Source organism: Cryptomeria japonica, chromosome 4, assembly GCF_030272615.1.
Source record: "Cryptomeria japonica chromosome 4, Sugi_1.0, whole genome shotgun sequence".
NCBI lineage: Eukaryota > Viridiplantae > Streptophyta > Pinopsida > Cupressales > Cupressaceae > Cryptomeria > Cryptomeria japonica.
The window spans coordinates 214,658,155-214,683,561 of record NC_081408.1 but is presented as its reverse complement, the minus strand read 5'-3'; the positions used below and the strand labels follow the sequence as shown (position 1 = coordinate 214,683,561).

The 25,407-nt window shown below is 37.2% G+C and overlaps 1 protein-coding gene across 2 annotated transcripts in view; it reads right to left on the bottom strand.

Moving 5' to 3' along the window:
• LOC131040587 (uncharacterized protein At2g24330) overlaps positions 1-25,407 on the bottom strand; it is a 128,908-nt gene that overhangs the window by 69,662 nt on the left and 33,839 nt on the right. For both annotated transcript variants that reach the window (XR_009104882.2, XM_057973536.2), the window contains exon 2: positions 6,333-6,600. Coding sequence is in view for 1 of the 2 variants with exons in the window: in XM_057973536.2 (XP_057829519.2) it covers positions 6,333-6,596 (264 nt within the window). In the remaining variant the exon portion in view is untranslated. The remainder of the gene's footprint in view (positions 1-6,332; positions 6,601-25,407) is intronic.

Below are 25,407 nucleotides of genomic sequence, written 5' to 3'. Positions count from 1 at the left end.
CCATTAACAAAGAGCAAGAGACATGCGAGGAAATTCTGAAGAACACAGGGGAGCTTGGTGGGATAATCCTCTGATCCATGGTTTTGGGTTGGCAAAATAGTCTGTCGGATCCCATAATCCATCCAAACTGGGAGGATAGATTAAAAATAGATAAAATCGCCTACTCTGCAGAGGACCTAGATTTTGCTAGTAAATTACATTCTGATATTTTGAGCTTTAAGGCTAATCGGTCCAGCTCGCAGGACAGTTTGAAACAAATAGATCATTATCTGGAGAGCACGCAGTATAAAATTCATCATCCCCCTATGCCTCAGTTCGGTTTGCTATTCCAGTTGTGCATCAGGTTCTAGAAGTATGTTCGTGAGGAACATGCAACAGGTCGAGACCTGTGGCAAGAATATTTGCATGGAGAGGATCAATTTTTGGTAAAAGGATATGAAACTGGAAAAGAAAAAGTGCTTTCCTAAAGTGTCTTTTTTCTTTTAAATTTTGAAAAGTGCAATTTTTGGCCAAAGGGTCATATTTGACTTCCAACTCAACTATAAATGTAAACTTTGTGTGTAAGCCCCTTTTTAAATTATTTTGGATGAGTTTTAATTACCTTTTTGGGTAGTTATTGCTCCCTTTGGGGTAGTTGCTGATATTTACCCTCCATTTATGGGTATGGGTACCCTTTTGTAAGGATGAATCTGGGCCACTTGTTTAGATTAGATCTTGGCCATTCATCCATTTTTGAAGCCTATTTAAGGGGACTCGTTTTCCCTCATTTTGTAAGAAGTTCATGGATTGTTGTTGAAGCTCTGGCGAAGTTTACAGGATTTAATGCAAAGTTAAGACTGTTTCAAGTTTCCTTGTGGGTGCATGGTCTCCTTCTTCATTAATTCGAATTTTTCAGTTATGCTTCTTTCATTTATATAGCATTTTCTAGATAAACATCTGATAGAATCCTCGTTGTTCATACCATTAGGGAATGACTGATTGTCTTTCCTTCTGCATGGTTAATCTGAACCTTTCATATGCTTAGTTCGGTTAGTGAATACTCACTGAATGAATGTTAAAGTTCTGATGTTGTATTTAATAGCATGAAAACTCATTTTTCCCTTGAAGATCGCACTAGATTCATACAAATATTGTGCTTAAATGGCTGGTAATGTTTAATCTAGTTATTTGGAGGTGTCTGTCTGTTTTATGAATATGCTATCTTAGTTAAATAATTTAGACTCTGTACCTCTCCTTCCCTATCCCTCTTTTTTCCCTTTTTTACCAAGAGGAATCTGCAATCCTGCTGAAATAGTATCATGCAACTGAAACCAATCGATAACGAGACTATCAAAGTTTTAGGGAATTCATCCAGCAATTATCCATATCACCGTAAGTTCCCTTTGTGTTCCCAGCAAAACATATCAAACCACTAAGTAATCCCGCAGTCAAGACCTGACAATCAAAACCTTGAGGTTATCTCCTTTGATCAAACGCAAAAACAGCATTAGGGATTTCCTTATCTCAAGAGAGGATAGGATACTCAACGAGTACATTCTATTCTGCATTGGCCGGATGAAGTCACGAGTTCAGCGATTTTAGACACGTCAACAATGCGCTAGTGAATTTTACTAGAGAATTTTTAAGATAGAAAACAAAACAATGTTATAAACTTTGTATGGACATGTACAGTTTTTCATTATTTCTATTTTAATAACCAGTATCACTGGATTATCTAAAAGACGCCAAGTCTTGAGGCACCAAAAATGGAGGTAAGCAATTAGTTAAGATCCAAATAGATTAGAAGGTCTCAAAAACCCAACACCATAAAGATCCAAAGAGTCAATCGTCTCTGAAGAGAAATGTTCCAACTATGAGTATCTCTAATAGTAAGATGTCACATGACTATAGCACCTTAGTCTATAAATGTAGGGAAAAAAATCTAAAGATACTATCAAGGCAAAGGGATTGGGCTGCAAACTCAACTTGAACAGTACACTGAGGAACTGCCTGTCTGCAAAAGATCATATGTTAGCCTAGGCCCACTATATATGGCCCAAAACATGGATCCCAAACTTCAGTCTCAGACCTTTAACTTTTACAAAAACATGCATTTAATGGCCATCTTTGAGAAGTTTTGAAATCAATAAGACTCTTAAGACCAAAAATAAGACATATCCCTTGCAATGACTCAAGTGAGAGGCAAACTTAAGAATCAAAGAGGACCTATTCAACTTAACTCCCTTGTATGACTTGTTCTAACCTTCAAAATCTCTTCTTTTAGTAGATCTAAGACACATAAAGAGCATCCCTAGAGATGTTGTAGACTTCACCATTAGTCTCGATGAGCATCCCTAGAGATGTTGTAGACTTCAATATTAGTCTCGATTCTTGCTGCACATAAACTTTACAACCAATTTGGCTTTGTATTTATCTAAAGATCCTTCTGGCCTTATACTTGACCTGTAAACCTAATTGCTCCAGTGGGTTCTTTTCTTCATGGGTGTTACATTAACATCCATACTCTATTTTTCACTGAAGTATCATATTTGGCTTTCAAAGGTTTGCAAATATCTTAAAAATCTATCATCAGATTAAAATTCTGAGAGAGTGTGATATCTTTCTTACCTTTTTCTGGTATTCATACATCCAGTGCTCCTTCCTAGAATTGCAAAGCCCGTCTCTCTAAACATCATTCAATGAATCAACAGTGTAAAATCGCTTTGGCCTTCTCTTGATTGATGTAAAAAGTTGTATCAGAAGATTCAAATTCATCATTTTCACTTTGATTATTAAAATTGTCAGACATTGGATGCAAAAAATTGTCCAACCTCATGTAATTCTCTTGTGCTTGCCCTCGTTGATGCAAGTTTGCTGATTTTACAAACTCAAACTAAATATAATTTCACATTCCAAATCAGAAAAAAGCTGATTTAAATATGGAGCCCAATAAGAGACAAGAAGCAAAAATCAGGAGTAAGCAATAATGTATTATTAGACTTGGTAGGAAAAATCATTCACCAATACCTCTGGTCAGAAATGGACAATATATTATTGACCCTTGAAACAAGATTGAAACCTACTCAAGGATTGTAATCTAACATGAGGATACTTGGGATATAAAGACAGTATCCTACATGATGACCCCGATAGTTTGGTTTGAAAATACCTAGTTGGGCTGAAATGGAGCAAACTGGAACTATTGAAATGAATTTGGTTGCAAGTAAGTACCTAATTCTGTTGTGGTTTCAAGAAAATTTGGCAGATAACTGTCATCATTTTTTATTACAATAGGTTGTTTCCCTTTAGCCAACTCAGCCAGTCTGTCAGCTTGGAGTTTCTGATGAACAGCAACTTTGAACAAGTTGTTTTGTCCTTTAATCTTTGAATAGACTTGTTTGATTTGACATGAAATGAAATTTTATCTCCGATAGTGCCCTTATCCCTTTTAGGATTTTTACACCATTCTCTAGAAGTCTCTCACTGCATCTGAGAGGCATTACGATTAAATGGCCATTAAAAGATCTGTGTACTAAAGCTGCTTTGGGGATTTCACCATCTTCCTCCCATGCTTATAGCCCTTCAAAGTCTTCTTTGATCAACTGTGAGATGAAAAGTTGTATGCAGGCAGTTGGAAAGGATGTGGATTAACCTTCGCACTGATTTTACATAAGCATAAATGCAAATGTGGAATTGAAAAATCATAAATTATCTGCCAGAGAATAGGTATGGAGACAGATGCACAACTACCAACCTTCTTTCTCCTCTAGGTATTCATCAAATTTGGATGTATTCAGACACATTCAAGTGGGAGTAACCTGCTTTCTCTTATGATTGTCAAGCCTTCCCCCATTACCCTTGGAAAATCCCCTTGCTGACATTATCAGACCATACATTGGCGGTTGAATGGTTGTGGATGACGATGCTGTTGGTCCTCCTGCAACAATAATTGCTATAAACTAGTGACTTACTGGTTTCAACTTTGGTCTAGTTCCTTGTTTCCTCAATAGTTCTTTATATCATAACCATTTTACTGATACTTGAACCATCTGATTTGGGTTTGTACTTTAGTATTTAATTACTTTCAGACCCAAAGGTTCTTGTTACCCTGTTGCTTTTCAATTGTAATTGAATGCAATTTAAAGTCAAGAAATATAACAAGTTTGAAGAGCCATTTCTGTACCCAATCCACCACCATTGGTTGACGTTAGCTTAAGCTACAAACTAAACCTCAATACCACAAAATGACGACCAATCAAGAGTACTTGTTAGAAATTACCCTTTATTTGGGTCATAAATGTCCTTTTTATTTGTCATATATCATGTGTGTGGATATATTCCACTAAAAATTTGTGTACTCTACATCTACTTTTTCCTTGTGTCAATTGAATGAATTCCGGGTAACTCCTATATGGCATTCCTTGTTTTAGAAATAGATAAGAGCTATAATCATGTAACTGTCAACATTCCACTTGGGTGAATATGATGGTTTCTTCGCTAACCCCCAAAAAGATTTGTCATCACATGCTAGTAACTAGCTCTTATTCCCTCTATCTTTCAGTTTTTCTCTTCCTCTTATTCGTGCACTCTTAGATGGTTTTTTTATTTATTCTGTAATATTCTCTAAGAGCATCCAGCCCTTTTTTAACCTTTTTTCTCTCAATATTTTAATGTTTTGTAATCTTTTCATAGATTCATGAGAAGTTTTTATAAACCACAAGGATTCTTCTCCTTTCATTTGCCTTAACACTTTTCAGAGTTTGAATTTTAAGATAACTTGATTTTGTATTTAATTATCTACTGTTAAATATTTTAGTAGTGATCTTGAAATTCTAACTTTCAAAAGATCAAAGTCAAAACCGCATACATTTGAACTTTCTAAGTTCCAGTGATTCACCCTATGAGCATCACCTCTATGCAATGAGTGCTAAATGGACCATTCATGATCATGAGACCAGGTTCTTATGAACCACTACACATGAAAAATGGATCAATGAAGATTGACCTGAAATTACACAGTTGAATACCAATAAATCATCACAAAAATTATAGCTAGTTATAAAGAGAAACTTTAATGCAAAGAGAAACCTCTGGCAAAGGATAGGTCGAGCCTTTTTAACTAACTAAAATATGGAAATGTGATCCTAGATGCAAAATGCAAACCTTCAGTTTATCATTTACAAGTTACAACTATTGATAAATTAAATCTTTACTTCATATTTTTTAAAGCATTAAAAGAGGCTACAATTGACTTACAAATCAATGCACCCTATGATATATTGAACTGTAGATTGTCAATGAATGATCTGATTCATGACAATTTGTAGTTTGCTATTTGACATTCCAGTGTAATGTCCCCTCTTCAAACTTAAACTATATCCACAACCGGTGAACATGATCAGGTGTATAAAATATACTTTAAACCTAACGCAGCAGATGAACTCTGCAGGACAGTGTGACTTCCAGCATTAAGAAAAGACAAAAAAAGAGAATTAAGAATTAAGATTAATCACAGGTGTAGGGCCCAGCACTTTGAAGAAAATGATTTTAAGTAACAAATACATGAAGCGCTTAGCAACATACTTGTCAGATCCTCTATAAAAAGAGAATGTGATTTCAGCAAGGACTTAATAATATTATAGTTATAATTAAAAATTAATATTAATAATTTCAAGGGGCGTGTAAAGAGTTGTGACCATTGGAGGAAAAAGGTATTTTAGAGAGACCAAGCAAGGAAGATAGAGCATATTAAAAAGATATTTTATTGTTTGATTTCTACTCCTTATGGAGCATGGAATTACAGTTCAGTTAACCAAAGGGCAAAAACCCATCTAGGTCTGGAATTGGAGGACAAAAGCCCACAATATTTTAAAATGTTTCCACATGGAAATCACTATTGTGCAAATTTGAATTAAAATGTCCTTTTAACCAGCAGCTGGTCAAAACATTTTAGGGCAAAATTCAAACATATTTTGAAGCAGTCCAAGGTTAGAAAAAGTTGCTTTCACCAATAAATAGATCACTACAAAATAGTAACCTACAGGTCATTAATTTGGTCTTTCTGATCTTTATTCTAAACATTATATCTGATTGATAAATAAACTATTACCTGCAATTTCTGGGTCGATTTCATATTTATGTTAATTGTGCAGACTATTAAAATTGTGAACTAGGTTTGTTATATTTCAAACTAAAAAAAACAAGATACTACATCCAGTCCACAACATGCTTGTGAAATTTTGTAAAATATTAATGAAAAATAGTGACATTTCTAAGTGATTTTCAAAAATGAACAATAAACACACTGTTGATCGATTAAAAAACTAAATATATCTTCTGAAATGCATACACACCTCTAAGATGGCCGAATAAATTATAAGCATGCGAGCAATCTTTCGCCAATTTTGAGCGCGGCGTTTTGATTTAGCATGAACAGAAGCCTCTTCCTTTGAAATGTATTCTAGCTTCTTCTCAAAGTCTTCCTTTCCGCCTCTAAAAATTCCATTCCACAAACGTGAAAAAAAACTGTTCCTCCGAGGTTTTGAAGCCGTATTGCTTGCCTCGGCCGATGGATGTGCCTCACTGGAAACAACATTCTCTGTCTTCAATGATGCCATTATTCTGTAAATGCAACACTCTTTGAAATCAATATCTAGTTTTAGTTGAACTATCCTTCCACGGCAGAACATGCAAACTTTACATGATATCCATCCTCAGGTCACTAAACATTACATGACCTTTAATGGGTACAGTATAGATATGCCAGATTCACAAGACAAATCGAAAATTGAAATCTTGACATCTGCAGAGCAGCAACCTAGTGTATTTCTGAAACTAAAGGAGAGACGCTGTTTACTTTCCAATTCAACTTGAAAAATTAACAAATCAAATATACACATAATATTACACAAAAACTATAGCAGTGAATGTTAGAACAGTAGCTCATCCAATAAGCAAAAGGATTGAACATTAACCTGCAATAAAGTGGAACAGAGTGAATACTGCACAAAAATGACAAAGATGCATGCAGCTTAGAACAACACTGACTTATATGTTAGAAGTTACAATACTTACATTGGTGTCATTATAAACAAAAGGTGCCTATGCTTTTGTTAATATACTAGCAAAAACAAAGTAGCTGCAGCTTTATGAGAAAAGTTGATGTGTTGCCACAATTGTTGGGCCAAACAAGTGTTGGATCAGATTCTATTTTGACTTGATCTTTCTCTCCATTGAACCATTTCTGTTCAGTCAGGTAATAATTAGGCTTATATCACCTTTTCGGAGACACATTGTTCTTTAAGTCAACATATGTTATGCAAATGTATATTCAGTCATTGTGTATTGAATTAGTGCATACTGAGTATTTAAATTGGATTGGATGTTACAAGTTATGATAATTATACTAGTGCCATCATAGTTTCAACTTTCAAAAATCAGTAAGTAACTTGCCCAGTTACAAGCCAGGGCAGCCCAGCAACTTTCTTGCCTGTAAACTTGAAGTTGAGTTCTTGCATGGAATCTCACAAGTACTCAGATAATCCAAAACCAGAAACTTGTCTAGTGGCAAATGTACAGCCGTGGGTTGAAAAGTGAAAAAGCCATCATTTTTCCTCATTTTCTTATTTACACTCTTGTGCCTTCGACTCTTAACAGCACTGCATCGATTGATTGAGGGTTCATTCAAAGCAATAAAATTACGAAAACTGGCACATGCTATAAAGTTCCACATGGCCTTTAAAGCCTTAATTTAAGCTTGGTGGCAGGAGCTCTGCCCATCAACCCTACCATGTTTCACAACAAGGAATGTGCCAGGGGTGCTGTCTTAGACCTCACAAGGGGCACTGGCCCTCGAACACATTAAGGTATGCTGTCCAAAAACCCCCACTCTAGTTCTAATAAATAAGCATTAGATGGACAAACAACCTTTTTTCTATTATTAAATTATTTGGCTTGAAATAACAGAAACAGTGTTTTACCTGTCTTTATGAATATTTCAGTATTTTTTCTAAATTGCTAGTTTGGGTACAGGTTCACAAGTGCTACAGTTTTTTTCCCAGGGTTCAGTACAACTGGATTCAGTCATACATGTAGACACATAAAAATTGATTAAATTAATATTATCCCCTTACCGCATGATTAATTTAATTAATCATATTAACCTATTATTACCTTTAAATTAATTAAATTATATTCAATTAATATACCCTTTCCTTTTCTCCCAAAAGATTGATTTATTTCAATAAATCAAATTATGCCTTAGGGAATATTCCAACTTTATCCCTAATCCTAATTAGCTAAATTAATTCATAATTAATTAGGCTAATTTAGTGATTCCTACAAACCTATCTTCTAATCCCCTCATTAACCCAGAGACTAATCCTTGTTAGTATTTATTCAATTTTTAAATACTACACATCTACCCAAACCCACATGTGACTCCAAATGTGACTCACAAGGTCAACCTACCTCTTACACATGTCATTTTCACAAGCCTCTACCTTTTCAACGTGTGACTCACAAGTCACCTCACAGCCACCTTATCCCTTACACATGTCATAGACATGTCCCTTTCAGGAGTTTCCCCATGTGTGAGCACACTTACCATTGCACCCCTCTTCTCCTTGTGACACAAAGCCTTCAAACCTGGGACCACATTCCCTTTTAATCTAAGCCCTTCCTCATCCTTTTAATCCTAACCGTCCATGTCCAAGCTCCAAACTCTATAAATTGAAGCCTTCCTTTATCTCAAAGGATCCATCTTTCATCATAACTCTATGCTGCCCTTTTGGCTGCATATTCACTTTGCATCATAGCCTTATGCTGCCCTTTTGGTTGCATATCCACATCCACTCATCGCTACTTAATTTGTCATGCGATTGTGAGAGCAATCCACATTCAACTCCATCAATCTCTCCAAACCTTCATTTGTCAATCTCGAAGCGTCGGGATTGTGAAGAGGAGGACAAGGAAGACTCGCGGCAATGGGAGCATCATGATGGAGTTTGTTTATTTGTTCATGTCTCTTATGCTTTCAAGTTTTATATTCTTCCTTTTTAATGCTTTCATATGATTTAGTTTTACATGGATTTGACTAATCTTTACTAATCATTTGATGCATTACAACATTTTGGCACACCCGGTATCATTTCGCAATGGTAATATTATGGATTCAAAATATAATGGATGATTGAATGCTTTAAGATGTCTATACGCATTCGTTTTGTCAGGTTTACTAGGCTGATTTTGCCCTCTTTGTATGGCTCTCGTCTAGTTGTTGTATTTCCTTTAATTCTAAAGGATTTTTGTGTTGTCTCCCTTACTCAAAAGAACATAATCATCATGCTCGCCTTTTTAAATGCTTTCCTAGATTGCGTAGACTTTGGTTTTACAAACGCATTGCGTAAAATTTGCGAGGGAAGACATTAGCAATCATGGCACACACTGAGATCCCATTTCTTTAATGCTTTTTGTTGCACTGTTCACAACATTTATTTATACTTCCAATAGCAATCTGTGACTGTCGACTTTTGCCATGTTTGTGCCAACCTTACATTTGCCTTGATCGTTGTCCATACCCAGTTCCAACACTCCAATCACACACAGGTAGAGACGACATTGGCAAAGGCAAAGGTGGACACTGGCAGAGAGTGTTGAAATACACCTACCATTCACATTTACTTGAAAGTTCTCACAACCTTTTCGCTGCTCTCATTGCATTTCAAACATCTTTGAGTCATTTGTTAGCAAAGGTTTAGCAATGCATTTGTAAGTTTTACTTTACAATCTGTTCCAAAGCTTACACTTCGACACACAAGCAGGGAGATTGGAAATATAAGTCGTCAACTTTGGCTTTACAACCATCGATTGCATTTACTGAAAAGCCTCTTTCCCCTACACATTGCATTTGCGTGAAAGATTCTAAAGACTTTTCGTTGACTGTATTTTGGGGCTATCCTGCATACATTGCTTTCCACGAGATGGCATCGCTGTCCAACAACAATCGTGGAATTTAGATTCACACCTGCCATGCGCATTTGCTTTAAAAACTTCCAAACGCCTTTTTTTAGGCATCTTTGTTTGTTGTATATCATGCAACATTTTCTTTCCACAAGATAGTCTCTTTATGAGGCATTTTATCAACCAAACATCTAAAGAAACGTGCCTTCTATGCTATGCCCATTGTGTTTGGGGAAGAGGCAAGCAAAGTTGTGAAGTCGTATCACACACTCACTGTTCGCAAGTTTTCTCAAGTCATGAAGTGATGACTTCGTTCTGAGCCAACCCCTCTACTTTGCAAATGCATGAAAATCAAGCCATGTACTTACCTAGTCATGATTGTTGTATATTGGTGAAAGACTTTGTTACATATTGACTCTGTGCTACTTTTCTTGCACCATTCTTGTTTGAGGTGCATTTCTCCATTATAGCTCGGCATTCGAATTTGATCAATGTTTAACAATCTTATCAACCCCCTTGGTGCAATGAGCTCGAGTTAAAGCAAACAAAGATTTGTCACTACACTCGGTATTGACTAAAGGAGCAACATTTTAGCTAATCCGATTACCAGAACCATCAGGCACGGGTCCAGCTCGAGTTCTTTTGGTGGTTGCATTTATTCGTGGCCTTCAATCTTGTTTGTCATAGTGGGGAACTCTCTGCATTGAATGCTCATTCAAAACCATGGCATTCAGCCTTATACCCTGCACATTACATTAGCTTATTGCTTTTTGCTTGAAAGTTTCTAAAGCATTAGACTTAGTGCCTATCATGTAGCGCTTATCACCTCCATTTGCTGGAACGTTTTTTTTTAAAAGCTTTCTATATAAACTCCATTCCCTGCATATCCTGCAATCATACAGTCCATCATGTTGATAGCTTTTACACTTGTCACTCGCATTGGTTTGAATTCTTTTTTAAAACCATATCATTATACGCCTACAAAGTGTTGCACGTTGTTTTGAAGCGCATTACACCAGCGATACATTTGCTCCACATATTTTGCAAATTGTATGTTAAATTTGGCTTTACGTCTTATACGCCTACAAAGTGTTGCACGTTGTTTTGAAGCACATTACACCTGCACATTACATTTACTCCACAAATTTTGCAAATTGTATGCTAAATTTGGCTTTACGTCTCTTTCAGGCATTCTATCAAACAAAAACACTCAAAACCGTGTCTTCTCTGTACCTTCCATGCGTAGCATGCCTATCGACCAGAGTAGCTCCAAATACAACATCTCACAAAATTCTACTATCTGATATGCTTTGATGGATGTACATTCCCTGTTTCAAAGCATCCGTTTCACCACAGGCAAAGGGGGCACTGACAAAAGTTGCAGCATCGGGCGTTATGCCTTCCAAATGGCATTTGCTTGAAATTTTCTTAAGTCTTTTCAATGCATGCATTTAATGCATATCGTTATAAAATTTTGGTGCAGATTACAGCCTGTTAAAAATCTGTCCAGCACTCTCTAGTCAGCACATGGTCATTTGGAGCTGAAATTTAGATGACTAGGGGCTTGAGCCTAGCCTCCCATTCTTTTTCTAAATCCATAAAGGGGCAATTTTACTAAATCAGGTGTAACTTTTCGCTCACAGGTTGGATTTTCGATCTTCAAAAAGCATTGGAAAGCTGATTCGGAGCTCTACGCTTTGGTGAAAACAAATTTTCCAGATTATGCTCCAAAAATCAGGTGCACACGTCCAAAGCCAGCCTTTATTTACTTTGAAACTTCAAATGCTCATAACTTCGTCATATAAAATCATTTTTGAGCAAACTTTTTTTTCAAATTTATTAGAAAATCAAAAGAAATCTATTTTTGCAAATAGTTTTTACTTTAGACAATTTGTTTGGTGTGTTTTACTCACATTTGCAAAATGAGCTTAAAATGAACTCACCACATTTGGATTTGGATCTAAAATAAACAAGTGTTTTTTGAATCCCGAGAGCCACTTACGTATACTCTCCTCACGTCCTAGTGACGAACTTGAGTGCACCAGAAATAAGTCGCCTTGTTTTCTTTTTTTAGGGGGCCTGCTTGGGGATTTCATCACCCCAAGGGATGACCTCAACTCCCATGTTCCAGAAGAGTATAAAAAGCGAGGGGAGAATCTAAAGACACCCCTCTTGGAAGTAGAATCTTGTCAATCTTGGCTAAGCCCCAAAGAACTTTATACCTTTGGGAAGTGAAGGTGGAGATTGGGTTACCCTCTCCTCTCGGCTGTTGGCATTATTCTCTTTCATCTAGGGATTTGGGCCTCACGTACCTTCTGTATATAGAGGACACCCCCTAGTTGAGCCCATGAAGCCTACTAGTTGAAAGCTCTTTTAGCCATCTTTTCTTGTGCTTCCTTGTGTATACAAGGATTGATAATCCCTCTCGAGTAGGCTTGTTGGTGTGTCTTATGTTTTTGAATGTTTAAATCACCTTCCCCACTTGCAACCAAAAGGGGACACAAACCCAAATTGAGCCATAGGATTTTGTATTTTGAATCATTTCATTGTGTGTTTTCATCTTAAATCAAAAAAATTAAAAAAATCATAAAACTCAAAATTCCAAAAAAAAACAAAAATCAAAAAGTTGTTTTTTTTGTCTAGGTGTCCTCCAAGTCAAGCTTTGCACATCATCTCCAAGTCAAATCTGCCATCTATCAACCTCCTCCTAATCATTCTTCCCATAGTTGGACTACTTGCGACTCGGCTTGACTCGCCAAGCCCTGGGAAAAAAACTCGGCAACTTAAAAACACGCTTAAATTTAATAAAAAATGCAGTTTTTTGCAAAATTTAATGAGAAGATGCATCCAATGAGTCGATAAATGATAACACAAAAGAAACAAGCTGATTCTAGATATATTTAAATGCAAAGTGTCTACAAAATCGCATCCTCACGAGGAATGCTGATGGCTGGAAACCTGAAAGCAATATGGTAAATAGTTTTTGTAAAACCAAAAAGATTCTCGCATCCAAGACAGTACAAAGTATCCAGTGAAATCGTGAAGAAACTAATACCAAAAAGAATCTCGCATCCAAGACAGTGCAAAGTATCTTGGCTACAAAAGGAACTTCAACTTCTAGGAAAGGAGCAATATTAAGTTGAATTTCATATAGGAGCAAATAAAGATGAAATATTGTACAACATTATGTATATTATGCTTGTCACATTTTGCTTGGAAGACCTTGGCATTGAGAGAGAAGAGCTATTCATGATGTGAAAAAGAACACTCATGCCATCATCAAAGACAGGAAAGAGTACATATTGAATCCAATGAAGGATGGAAGAGAAGAAGTGGACAGCAGTTCAAAGGTATGCTTAATTACTCAAACAATTTTCAAGTGATATAAAAGAAGAAATAACATCATGTTTTGCATATATTTCTAAACCTGCAGAAGTAAAAACAGCAAGCAGAGAAGAAGGAATTCCTTTAGAAGTGCAAAATTGCTTGAAGAACATTTTGATATTAGTCACATGAGATGCCAAAAGAGTTACCACCTATTAGAAAACTTATCGGATAAGACAGCATATAGAATGACACCTGTTGAGAATGAGGACGTAAAGAAGACAAGCTCGATAACTCTTGAACAAAAGTTTGATCAAAGATATCTTGAGTCCTTGTGTTGTACTAGTAGTGCTAGCAACAGAGAAAGATGGAGATGTTGTACGTCTATAAATTATTGGGCCATAAATAAGATCACAATAAAGTATCAATTTCCTCTATCTCAGATGGACAATTTGATGGATTTTCTTAATGGAGCAAGATATTCCACAAAAATTGATCTGAAAAGCGTCATTAGATTTGGATCAAAGAGAATGATGAATGGAAAACAGCTTTCAAAACAAAAGATAGGTAATACAGACTTTGCCCATCCTCAACCTCACTAACAATGCACTTATTATATTTCTAACTATAAAGATAGGTGTATGAGTGGCTGGTCATGCCATTCAGATTAACAAATGCACCCAGTACCTTCATGAGATTGATGAATGAGGTGCTTAAACCGCATCTTGGTAAGTTTGTGATTGTTTGTCTTTATAATATAGCAAGATAGAAAAGGAGCATTTGAGACTAGCTTTACATATATTAAAAATTTAAAAGAAGAGAAATTGCTGACGAATCTGAAAAAGAGCAGCTTTATGAAAAAAGAATTGGCGTACAAAGGCCTTGTTATTTCACATGACAGGCTTAAAATGGATCCGAAGAAAATAAATGTAACATGCACCCCTAAATTTTTGTTTTTTGAATAGTTTTTGCCATCAAGGTAACTTGCCAATTTACTGAAAGTGTATGCTGATATGTATTGATTGTGATGTCTTTTTATTATTTTGGAGCTTATACATTGCATTGGAAGATACTGTTGGTGTATATAATTATTCATCTTGGATATTATTACACTTTACTTAAGTTTACTTAGGTACATGCATTACATAGTAGTTTAAGTATGAGACACTTGGGTGTTTGTGCCATATTGGGATAATGTGTGTAGGAGAAGATCTTGTTGTTACACTTCACCTTCGGTGGGTGATCCACCTCATGTGGAATATTATATTGTTTCTCCTACCTACCCACACCTATTCCCTACCTACCCTTGTTTCTTATTGAGCCACATGTCATGTTTGTGTGCTCACATATCCATATAGCCTTGCCTATATAAGCAGGCTCATATTCATTGTATGTAACTGAACGCTTGATGATCCAGTTGATCAGTATTTTCATCTTGATAGAATACAGTTTATTCCTATCATCTATTTTGTTCTCTCTTATTTGTGTTTTCCATTGCCTCTTGATCTTGGCAAAATCTCACATGGTATTAGAGCGATTAGAGTGTCATTGGTTTGCCAATTGAGAGAAATTTGATGCTATTTGGGGTTTGCATTTTGGAGCTTTCTATTGCAGGTTATTATTGAAGCTTAATGGGTCAAATCTAAGGTCACCATTGGATTGAGGAGGTCCAAGAAAATCAGTTTAAACTTTTGTTTCATCCCAATCGGACTTTGGAGGCCAAATCTAGAGGCATTTGAAGTTTGAAGCCGCGGCAGAAATTTTCTAGAAATTATAATTTTGCAGACAATTTTCATATAGTGATATCTCACTCATCCGGACTCCTTTTTTCAAGCAATTTTTTTTGTTTTGGGGTAAAATTTTGTGATCTGTACAATGGTGCAAGATTTTTCGGATTTTCGGAAACAAGTTTTTCGAAAATCATGAAATCCCGATTTTTACAACTTTGGAGGCTTCATTTGGGCTCATATGGACTCCTTTTCAGGTGTCGTTTTTTTTAAAGTGCATAATTTTTCATCTACTTTCATAATCTGCTATCAATTTTAAGAATTTTGGGTAGAAATTGTACTTTCATCATATGGTCTTATTTGGCCAATTTGGTATTTGTATTGCATAGATCTATCTTTTTGATCTTTTGCTTTGTAGTTCTCAGCCTATTGGGGCAGTTGTAAAATAAAATCAGAAGTTCACCTTGCCATTTTTTGCAAGTGGCCTATTGTACACGCACTACATATAAAGTGCCAAAATCATCATTTTTGGGGGGGTACTTTGATTGAGTGACTTTGGGGGCTGTCTCTTGTGCTTTTGTGCTCTTGTGTTCCTTCCTTTTTGCTGCTATGGGTTCTTCTAAGTTTCCTCTATTAACTCCTCATAATTATGCTACTTGGAAAATTGATGCATGGAGTAAACTTATGGAAAAAGGACTAACTCATTATATTGATGGAACTATTGTTGCTCCCGTTGATCCTAAGGGATCTCATTTTTCATATTGAGAAGTGTACTCTAATCAAGGATGCTTGGCAAAAGTTTCAAGACTTGTATGGTCAAGTTGATGAGATTGGGGATATCAGATTGATAGTGATCTCACCATGTTAGATCCCAAGAACTTTGATACTATACAAGATTATGTCGTGTAATGTCCCCATTTTGCGAGCATCAGAGTTTGTAAGAATTAGCCTATCATTTGACCCTCGTAGGCTAACAATTGTTGATAGAGGGCCTTGTGTGGCAGTTACTTGGTGATTAGAGACATTACTCTTCAGCTGGATTCAGGTTTTGGCCTTTGCATAGGTTTTTTGACTCAGATTGGCACACTTACTATTTATAGTAAGTTACTATTTTGGGAGAGTCAGGGTTCCTATTAATAGAAAGACACCTGAGTAGAGCTTATTGGCAGTGTCAACCTTGATTGGGCCTTTGCAGCTATTTCTAGACTCAGTTCCACATACTTACTATTTATAGTAAGTCACTATTCAGGGTTTCTATTTTTAGACAGGCATCCAATCACATGGAGAACAGGGAGAGTCGACTCCTGGCTCAGACGGTTTAGCAATCAGACAAGTACATCAAGAGATATTAAAGTTTAAGTGACTTAAGTGATTTATTTAATATTTTAATATTATTATAAAGTTCTAAAGTAACTTTATAATAATAAAGTCACTTTAATATAATAAAGTGCGTTAAGTGAATAATTTAATGTGGGAATAAATCTTTTATCCCACATTGGCCAGGAAGGTGTTTGAGCTCTCTTAAGGAAAGAATAAAAGGAAAGGCAAGAGTTCATTCTCGACATCCAATTGATGAATTGTAATTTTTGAAATGGGAGAAGTTTGAGAGAGGAAGAAACCAAGGTTTCAACCTTTGCACTTTGGAGAGCGTAAATTCTTCGAAGTTTAGGGCATCTGAGGTGCTGAAATAATCACTGATATTTGCCATTGGGAGTGACTTCATTCAGGGTCACTATTTATGCACAAATTGAAGAAGAATCCATGGAATGTTGAGCTGGTTAATGAATTTCATCTGGAAGTTGAAAGACCATATTGGAGGAAACATTGCCAATGCATTGTCATTATTTATTTTGTGAGCTGCTACAGTACCCGCGTCTACAGTACCCCCGTGAACAGTGCCGTGAACAGTGCGCTACAGTGCCGTGAACAGTGCGCTACAGTGCCGTGAACAGTGCGCATGAACAGTGCCGTGAATAGTGCGCTACAGTGCCATGAACAGTGCCGTGAACAGTGCGCTACAGTAGTTGGAGTTCTATAGAAGGGGATTTAGAAAGGTTGAACAGCTATATATATTTGACAAGGGATTTGCATATGAGGAGAATCAAACCAATATATCAAGGCAGCCATTGAAATACCAGGTTTTCTATCTATGGTCATTGTATTAGAAAATCATTACTTCATTGCCTCATTTTCTATTATGATTATATCATGAAATATTTGGAGGTTGCATATGTTTAATGGAGATATAATTTGCATATTCCACATTCATGGTAACATTCAACATTGATCAGCCATTTAGCTTTCATGCCAATTGTTTGCTTAAATGCCTAATGGCTGTAGGTGTACTTTGGGATGCCTGACAAGTGTTTGTCTTAATGTCAACTAGCTGTACTAGTTAATTTCAGTCATTACATGTGTGGAAAGGTCTAAAACAGCTAGTATATCATTTCTATAACAATTTTGCATTGTTAGAAGCTTTCCATAACTTCATTTGCAGCTTACAAACCCAAAGAAGACAAAGAAAGAATTCACTACAGCGGCTTCAAACATTGTATGCCAAATGTTTGACAATATTCCTTGGTGTTCATATAAGCAAAACAGGGTCAGATTAGCCAAGGGATATTAAGTGTCGCTAAGGCAAATGAGTTGAGGGCACAACTCAAGGATTGTGGCATTGATAAAAAAGATACTCAATTGATCTTCAACTTGATGGGCAAGCTTCCACAAGAATATGCAGCATTTGTTTCTAGTTTCCAAACCCATAGAATGACAATGGGTTCAAGCTACACAATGCCTACATTTGATGCTTTCACTGAAATGTTGATGATGGAACAAACTAAGTTGATAAGCATGGGCATTCTTAAGGCTTCTAAGTCTCAGGCATTAGTGGCAAATCAACGGAACAAAGGAAATCAAGGAAAGGACAACTCAAACAAGAAGAAATGGCAATCAAAGCCTAAGGACAAAGCATTATCCTCTCCACAACAAGGAGATTCATCCTCTTCCAAGAGGGATAACTCACCAAAGAGGGAGAGACCTACTTGTGCCTATTGTAAAAAGTTTGGTCATGAGGAGCATCGTTGCCATTCTAAGAAGATTGATGAGTTCACACATATCCTCAAAAAGCATAACATTGATTTGCCTAAAGTCTACAAGAAGGATGATTCATCAACTTCCACTTCCTCACATTCAAAAGGAAAAGGTCAAGCATTCATGGCTTCTAAAGTGGGAAGACTCACTCTTTTGGGACAAGAAAAGGAAAAGCTCTTTGTGCTACAAGTAGTCATGATTCAGAGAGATGGCTTCTAGATTCAGGGGCTTCTCATCATATGGCATCTTCGCAGTCTATGTTCTCTACATTTGAGCCTTGCACCATGCCGCAGATTTTGATGGGCAATCATACATACATGGATATGATTGGGAAAGGATATATTGACATTGGGGATAACTCCTTCAATGATGTGTTGTGTGTACCTGTTGATGTGTATTTTGTACACGACCAAACACAGAATAAAATACCTGAAAGGTACCTTATCCTCTCTTGATTAAAGCCTCTGAATGCTGAAGATGTCGCGAAAAGGATCAATCGGGATGACTTCAAGGTTCTTTGCCGTAGGATCTCTACGTGTGGATAAACTCTCTGTGGTATGACGTGATTTTGCTAGAATCACAAGGGGACTTACACTCAATGACCTAAACGTCAGATTTGCTGGAATCACAAGTCCTATTAACTAACTGGAAGGCAAACAAATGACAAAAGATGCAAGGTTCAGGAAGTCTACTCTACTACCTAGAATGCGAGAAGATGGATGAATGACTAGGTGGAGTCCTACTGGGCTGGGTCTCACCATCAGGCTTGAACAATTCAACACCAGCTCAATGCGATCTTCTAAGGGGTGCTTCCAATATGTTCAAATCGTACACCATCAGACACTGATCACCATCCAAGATAATGCATGAAACAATAGACGTGTAACGACTTAGGATTAAGCTCATTTTATTCCAGTTGACCACGCAAGGCGCACTTACCATCAGCAAGAGGCTAGTGGTTTGGATTAGACGGATTCCACACAGGTGCATTCAACAATTTTCTTCATTCAATCTAATCATCTACCATCTAGAATTGAAGATTCAACAAGAAACCATGCATATTGCAAGAAACGACACACTTCACCATTACTTCAATGAAAATGGAGTTTATTTACAATCAATGGCAACAATTTCTTGCCTTGTCTTTCTATTCTACTCTTATTGCTATTCTATCAAATGACTATTCACTACTAGCTAACTATTCACCTACTAACTACTCTCTCTTGACTAACTATTTTCTATTGACTAACTATCTTCTATTATCCTTTACAAATGAAGAGTCGGGGCTTATATAGTGCCCTTAATACAATTCAATGGCTAAGATCAATTTGAGATCAATGGCCAAGATTCTACAACGAAAACCCTAATTAGGGTTTGTTACAACAAACTCAATTCTGACCAATGAAATAATTGTATTAATTGGACACGTCTTCTCTAGAATATTCGAGCAATGGATAGCTGGGGTAGGTACATCGAAGTTTGTGCCACCTTTAATGAGTTAGGTACATTGAATCTGGACATGCTAAGGTGGACCAATCTGACTGAAGGAGTGATGACTAGGATGCCACCTTGTCTGATACTTGCAACTTGGTAGATATCCAATTCGATGCTGAAACTGTTTGCTTCTTCAATGAACCCTTGCTCTGACTTCTTTTGTCTTTGATGTGCAGGATGATGATGTACCTCGCCTTGGAATGCTGGATTGGAAGAGGTTATTCCTGACGATGCTTGACCGAAGAAGGTCGTCCTTGTCGATGCTAGATGGGAGGAGGTCGTCCTTGTCTTGACTTGATCTTCTTTGATGAGAGTCCGCCAAGTAGTTGATCTTCCGACTCCGGGGTCACCATTTGATGCCTACACAAAAACTTAAAGTTAGTCTTTGAGCATCAAACAATTTAGGACCTTCCAAGAGAATGGCTTAAGATATTAATTTGAAAAAGACATGATAAATCAAGAATTATACATTTTCAAATTAATTATGAATGGAAATTGGATTTTCAAGACTTAGACTTTACAAAATTGCTATGAAATCACAATAAGTCTTGAATAAGAACTTCAAAAAAAATGATTCTTCATACCTCCTCCTTGAATGCTTAACTATGAAACCTTGGAAAATGATGAAAGAAGACCGGATTTTGCTGGAAAAGGGTTGAATTGTGGTCTTCCTTTGGATGAATTATGCCTCCATTAGCCTCCAAAAGAGCTTCTCCTTCTTTAGCCTCCAACACTTAGCAAAATTTCGCCTCCAATCTGCTAGATTTCGCTCCTCAAATTGCTCCTCAATTTCGCATTTAGAAGGGATGAATGAATGATTTGAAACTTGAAGCAATACTCCCCCATTATATAGAGCGCTCACCCTACTCCCTTCAAGGCCGACTTGGCAAATAAGGGGTAAAATAAATAAAATTTCCTTGAAAAGGTGGCCGACTTGCCTATAAAGGCAAAATAATGTTTTTTGAGCGCTCATTTGTATTTTTTAATTTAAAAATTAATTTTAATGCCTCCAAGGTGAATTTTTTAATTATTTCAGGGCCTAAAAATTAACTTATTAAATTAAAAATACCTTAATTAATGCGCGTTTAATTCAATCTTTCCAAATGTTTTAATTTAGGGAATTTAGCGCAAATTGGGGAATATCAATGTTTGATTGAGGCTTAATGAAGCTTCTTCATGATTTCGCCCTGGACCCTTTGGAAGGGTCAGGAGCGATTTTTTCAATTTAGGCCAAAATTCACCTTAGCTTGATCATTGAACTCCTTCCAGGCGATCTCCAGGGTTCATTCACCTCCATCACTGGGCTAGCTCATCAAATATTTGAAGGAAACATTGCATTTTTGGGAATTTCGCTCTGGACCCTCTGGAAGGGTCAGGAGCGAAATTCATAATTGGGCTCAAAATTTTCATTTTCTAAAGTTCACAACCCCTTCAAGGCATCCCAAATAGGCTTTTTCATTGCGTTCCAAACTTAGTTTCATTCAACCTAGGAGGAAAAAGGTGGGTTTAGGTTTTTTCGCCCTGGACCCTCTGGAAGGGTCAGGAGTGATTTTTCTTGCCTAGGCTTACTCCTTCATCATTTTAACTTCAATCCACTTTACAAAGCTAGGAAATGGTCTTCTTCATTCACCCTATCCAAGTTTGATTTGTTTTTGTAAGGCAAAATAGGGGATTTTCAAATTTTCGCCTTGGACCCTCTGGAAGGGTCAGGAGCGATTTTTAGGTTTTTGGCCAATTTTCCAATCCTTTCATCTTCAAATCACTTCCATGGTATAAAACATCTTGCGTTACTCTTCTTCAATTCATAAAAACCAAAATCTCATCTTGAAATGCAAGGAAAATAGGAGGATTTGGAAATTTCGCCCTGGACCCTCTGGAAGGGTCAGGAGCGAATTTTCTCATTTGGGCTCAATTCCTTCTATTTTCACCTTGTCCCATACTTGCCTTAGCAAAACTTGATAGCAAAGGGTGATTTTGAGAAAATTCGCTCTGGACCCTTTGGAAGGGTCAGGAGCAAATTTTGAGTTTTAGGCATATTTCTTCATGTTTTTAACTTGACATCACTTCTAAGGCAAAGAACATCATGCCTCCCTCCCATCCAAATCATGAATAGCAAGATCTTGTCTTAATTTTGCAAAAGAAAGGGGAGAACTTGGAAATTTCGCCCTGGACCCTCAGGAAGGGTCAGGAGCGATTTTCCTCCTTATCCTTAAAACCTTCATTCTTAACAATCCCTTTTCACTTTAAATCAATTCAAGCTTATCCCTAGGCCTAACTTCGCTCAATTCTGGAGGAAAAGTCCAATTTTAGGTTTTTCGCCCTGGGCCCTCAGCAAGGGTCAGGGGCGATTTTCCTTATTTAGCTTGATTGCTCCTTTGTTGGCCATCCAAATTGTCTTCACAGGATAAAACATACCTTTTCACCTTCACTCCAACCATAAAAATCATTTTGTCTTTGCAAGAAAGAGGTGTTTTTGAGAATTTCGCTCTGGGCCTCCTGAGAGGGTCAGGAGCGAATTTTGCAATTTTAACCAAAATGTTCCACTTTTTCACTTTGAAACCTCTTTGTCAAGTAAGATCTCACCCTATGATATGCTATGAATATGATTTCATGTCCAAGAGAGGTAAAATACTGTGCTTATAAAGAATTTCGCCCTGGACCCTCAGTAAGGGTCAGGAGCGAATTTCCTCTTCTGGGCAAAATTCCTTCATCCTCAAGCGAATTAGGGCTCTATTAAGTTCATCTCACTATTCATCATACCTTTGGCATTTCAATTCAACCAAAACTGAGGAAACAACATCTCCCACAAGATTTTCGCCCTGGACCCTCAGCAAGGGTTAGGAGCGAATTTTAAGTTTTCAACAAAATCCTTCACTTTTTCAAATTGACACTTTCTCAGGTGGGTAAAGGGAGATGTCTTTATTTCACTCATGTTTTAAGACTTGTTCTTTTTCACTACAAAATAAGGGAAATTCAAAATTTCGCCCTGGGCCTTCAACAAGGGTCAGGAGCGAATTTACCTTTGTTGTCCAAAATTCACCATTTTTCATGCTTTCAAACCTCCAAATGGATCAAGTGACATCCAATCTTCCTTCCAGGAGACCCTGCACATAAAAATATAGCCAAAATTAGTGACAAATAAGCTCAAATAAGATTTTCACTCTGGACCCTCTAGAAGGGTCAGGAGCGAAATCTTCATCCCAAGCTAAACTGCTCAATGTTCAAGTTTCAAACCACTTCACAAGGCAAAATTAGATGGTTCACCAAGTTAGGAACAAGTTTTCAAGCTCAAACAAGGTGGCAAATGAATTTTATAATGAATTTTGCTCTGGACCCTCTGGAAGGGTCAGGAGCGAAATCCCTCTTCCAGGCTAGAATCCATCATTTTTCAAGGTTTTCAAACAATTCAAAGGTCCAAACATGTCCACTTTTCCCTTCAAATGCCTTGCAAATCCAAATTTGGTCAAATAAGGCAAGAAATAAATCCTAGGTTGATTCTCGCCCTGGACCCTCTGGAAGGGTCAGGAGTGAAAATTCGCTTTGGACCCTCTGGAAGGGTCAGGAGCGAAATTTGACTTTTTGAACTCTCCATCAGGATCATTTTATGGAATATAACATTTAAGTATAAAAACTTATACTTTAGGTTATATTCCATATATACTTTCAGGATGTTTGAGAGTGGTTTCAGACCTCCAGGAGTTATATTGCAAAATATAGTTTTTGGAGGATTTTTCAATTTTCCAGACTTAGTCAAATTTCAGGATCAAGACATTCCAGACTTAGCCAAATTTCAGGATCAGGACATTCCAGACTTCATCACTCACCAACTTGACCTAACTCAAGCAGAACCTGCTATCCTATTGATCTCCTGGCGACACTCGAAATTGCAAAGGCTAACAGACAAAACCCTAAAAGACCCAGAAAACAAACCCTAGAAAGCAAAAAGCAGGGGTCCCCATTTGCAATGGGGCGATGTGTGAATACGTCACAACAGTACCCCACTTGACAAACCATCTCCTTTCCATCTATCAAATCACACATGGCGCAACTAAGAGAGTTGTGGAGTTCACACCTGAGTCATTTTTCATTAGTGACTTGGAGACTAGAGCTATCATTGCGACTGGGGTGGTTGATCATGCATCTCGGTTATACTCCTTTTCAGATTTTTTTGATGATGATGATTTCACATTTGATGATTCTACACATGATGATCACACTTCTTGTGATGGTTCAGATTTTGAGAACTTTGGGCACTTGAACATGGGGGATCTCACATGTGACCCCGTTCTTGAGCCTTGTATTTCATCTCCTCATATTGATATCACATCATCTATTGCACCTGATGATGCGGATAGTGCGACAGTTTTGTCTTCATGTGATTCAGTGCAGCAGGATATTCATTGTCTTCCAGCTTTAGATTCATGGGATGATTACTTGAGAGACATTGCAAGTTTGTTTGTGGAATTCTACATTGCAGATTTGGGAGACATCATTGATGGCATTCATCTTCTCTTTGATGAAGATGATCTTTCTTCGATTGTTGCGAGGGAACACTCTGACCCTCTTGTTCATTCTCTACATGATCATTCTTTCGAGGTTGACATGATTGTGGATACTTATGTAAAGTAGTTGGAGGAGGTCTCTTTATGTTTAAAGGAGACATGTGAGTCTTTAAGACATGTTCTACATCCATCTCCACTTGATCTTGGAGTGCTTTTTTCAGCAGTGTGGCCCAATTTACCACCTTTGGAGGGGGTATCTTTCAGCATCGACATGGGTATCCTCCTCCTCCTCCTGCTGCTGCTTCTTGTTCTTCTTCTTCTTCTTCTTCTGTTGCTTCTTCTGTTGCTTCTTCTTCTTCTTCTTCTTCTTCTCTTTCCCCGCTTTGTGAGAGATTTCATTGCATTGGTTTGCATGCATTTGCATTTGTACATGGGTACCTAACATGGCCTCGTCACCGGGACCCATCTTGTATTGCTTAGTTGCATTGTACACTTTAGTACATTCCCCTCAGTTGCACTTAAGGGGGGGTGTTGATGTAAATAATTATTCATCTTGGATATTATTACACTTTACTTAAGTTTACTTAGGTACATGCATTACATAGTAGTTTGGGTATGAGACACTTGGGTGTTTGTGCCACATTGGGATAGTGTGTGTAGGAGAAGATCTTCTTGTTACACTTCACCTTCGGTGGGTGATCCACCTCATGTGGAATATTATATTGTTTCTTGTACCTACCCACACCTATTTCCTACCTACCCTTGTTTCTTATTGAGCTACATGTCATGTTTGTGCGCTCACATATACATATAGCCTTGCCTATATAAGCAGGCTCATATTCATTGTATGTAACTAAACGCTTGATGATCCAGTTGATCAGTATTTTCATCTTGATAGAATACAGTTTATTCCTATCATCTATTTTGTTCTCTCTTATTTGTGCTTTCCATTGCCTCTTGATCTTGGCAAAATCTCACAGATACAAATAAACAATCCAAATTTGCTATATTCAAAGTAAATGAAATTACAACTGCATGACAAACATATTACACACTGAAATAACTCTGATCTGCAGTTTGAAAGTTCAATGGCAGATCTCCTACAGGTCATTAAATATTGTTCATTCATCAACAGCAAAACATGGAGACTTCCCTTGACTGAAATCAAACTTCTAAGGGCAGCGACAGGTTAAGAAGCCTTCCCAAACATGCAAAAATTCCTCCAAATCTGCTCAGAACTATATAACAGCAAGAGGACCTCTAATTTAGACTGGATAGTGCTCAGAAAACTCCAAGATAAGACTGTTGTAGCTGTGTTTGCTGCTATCTAG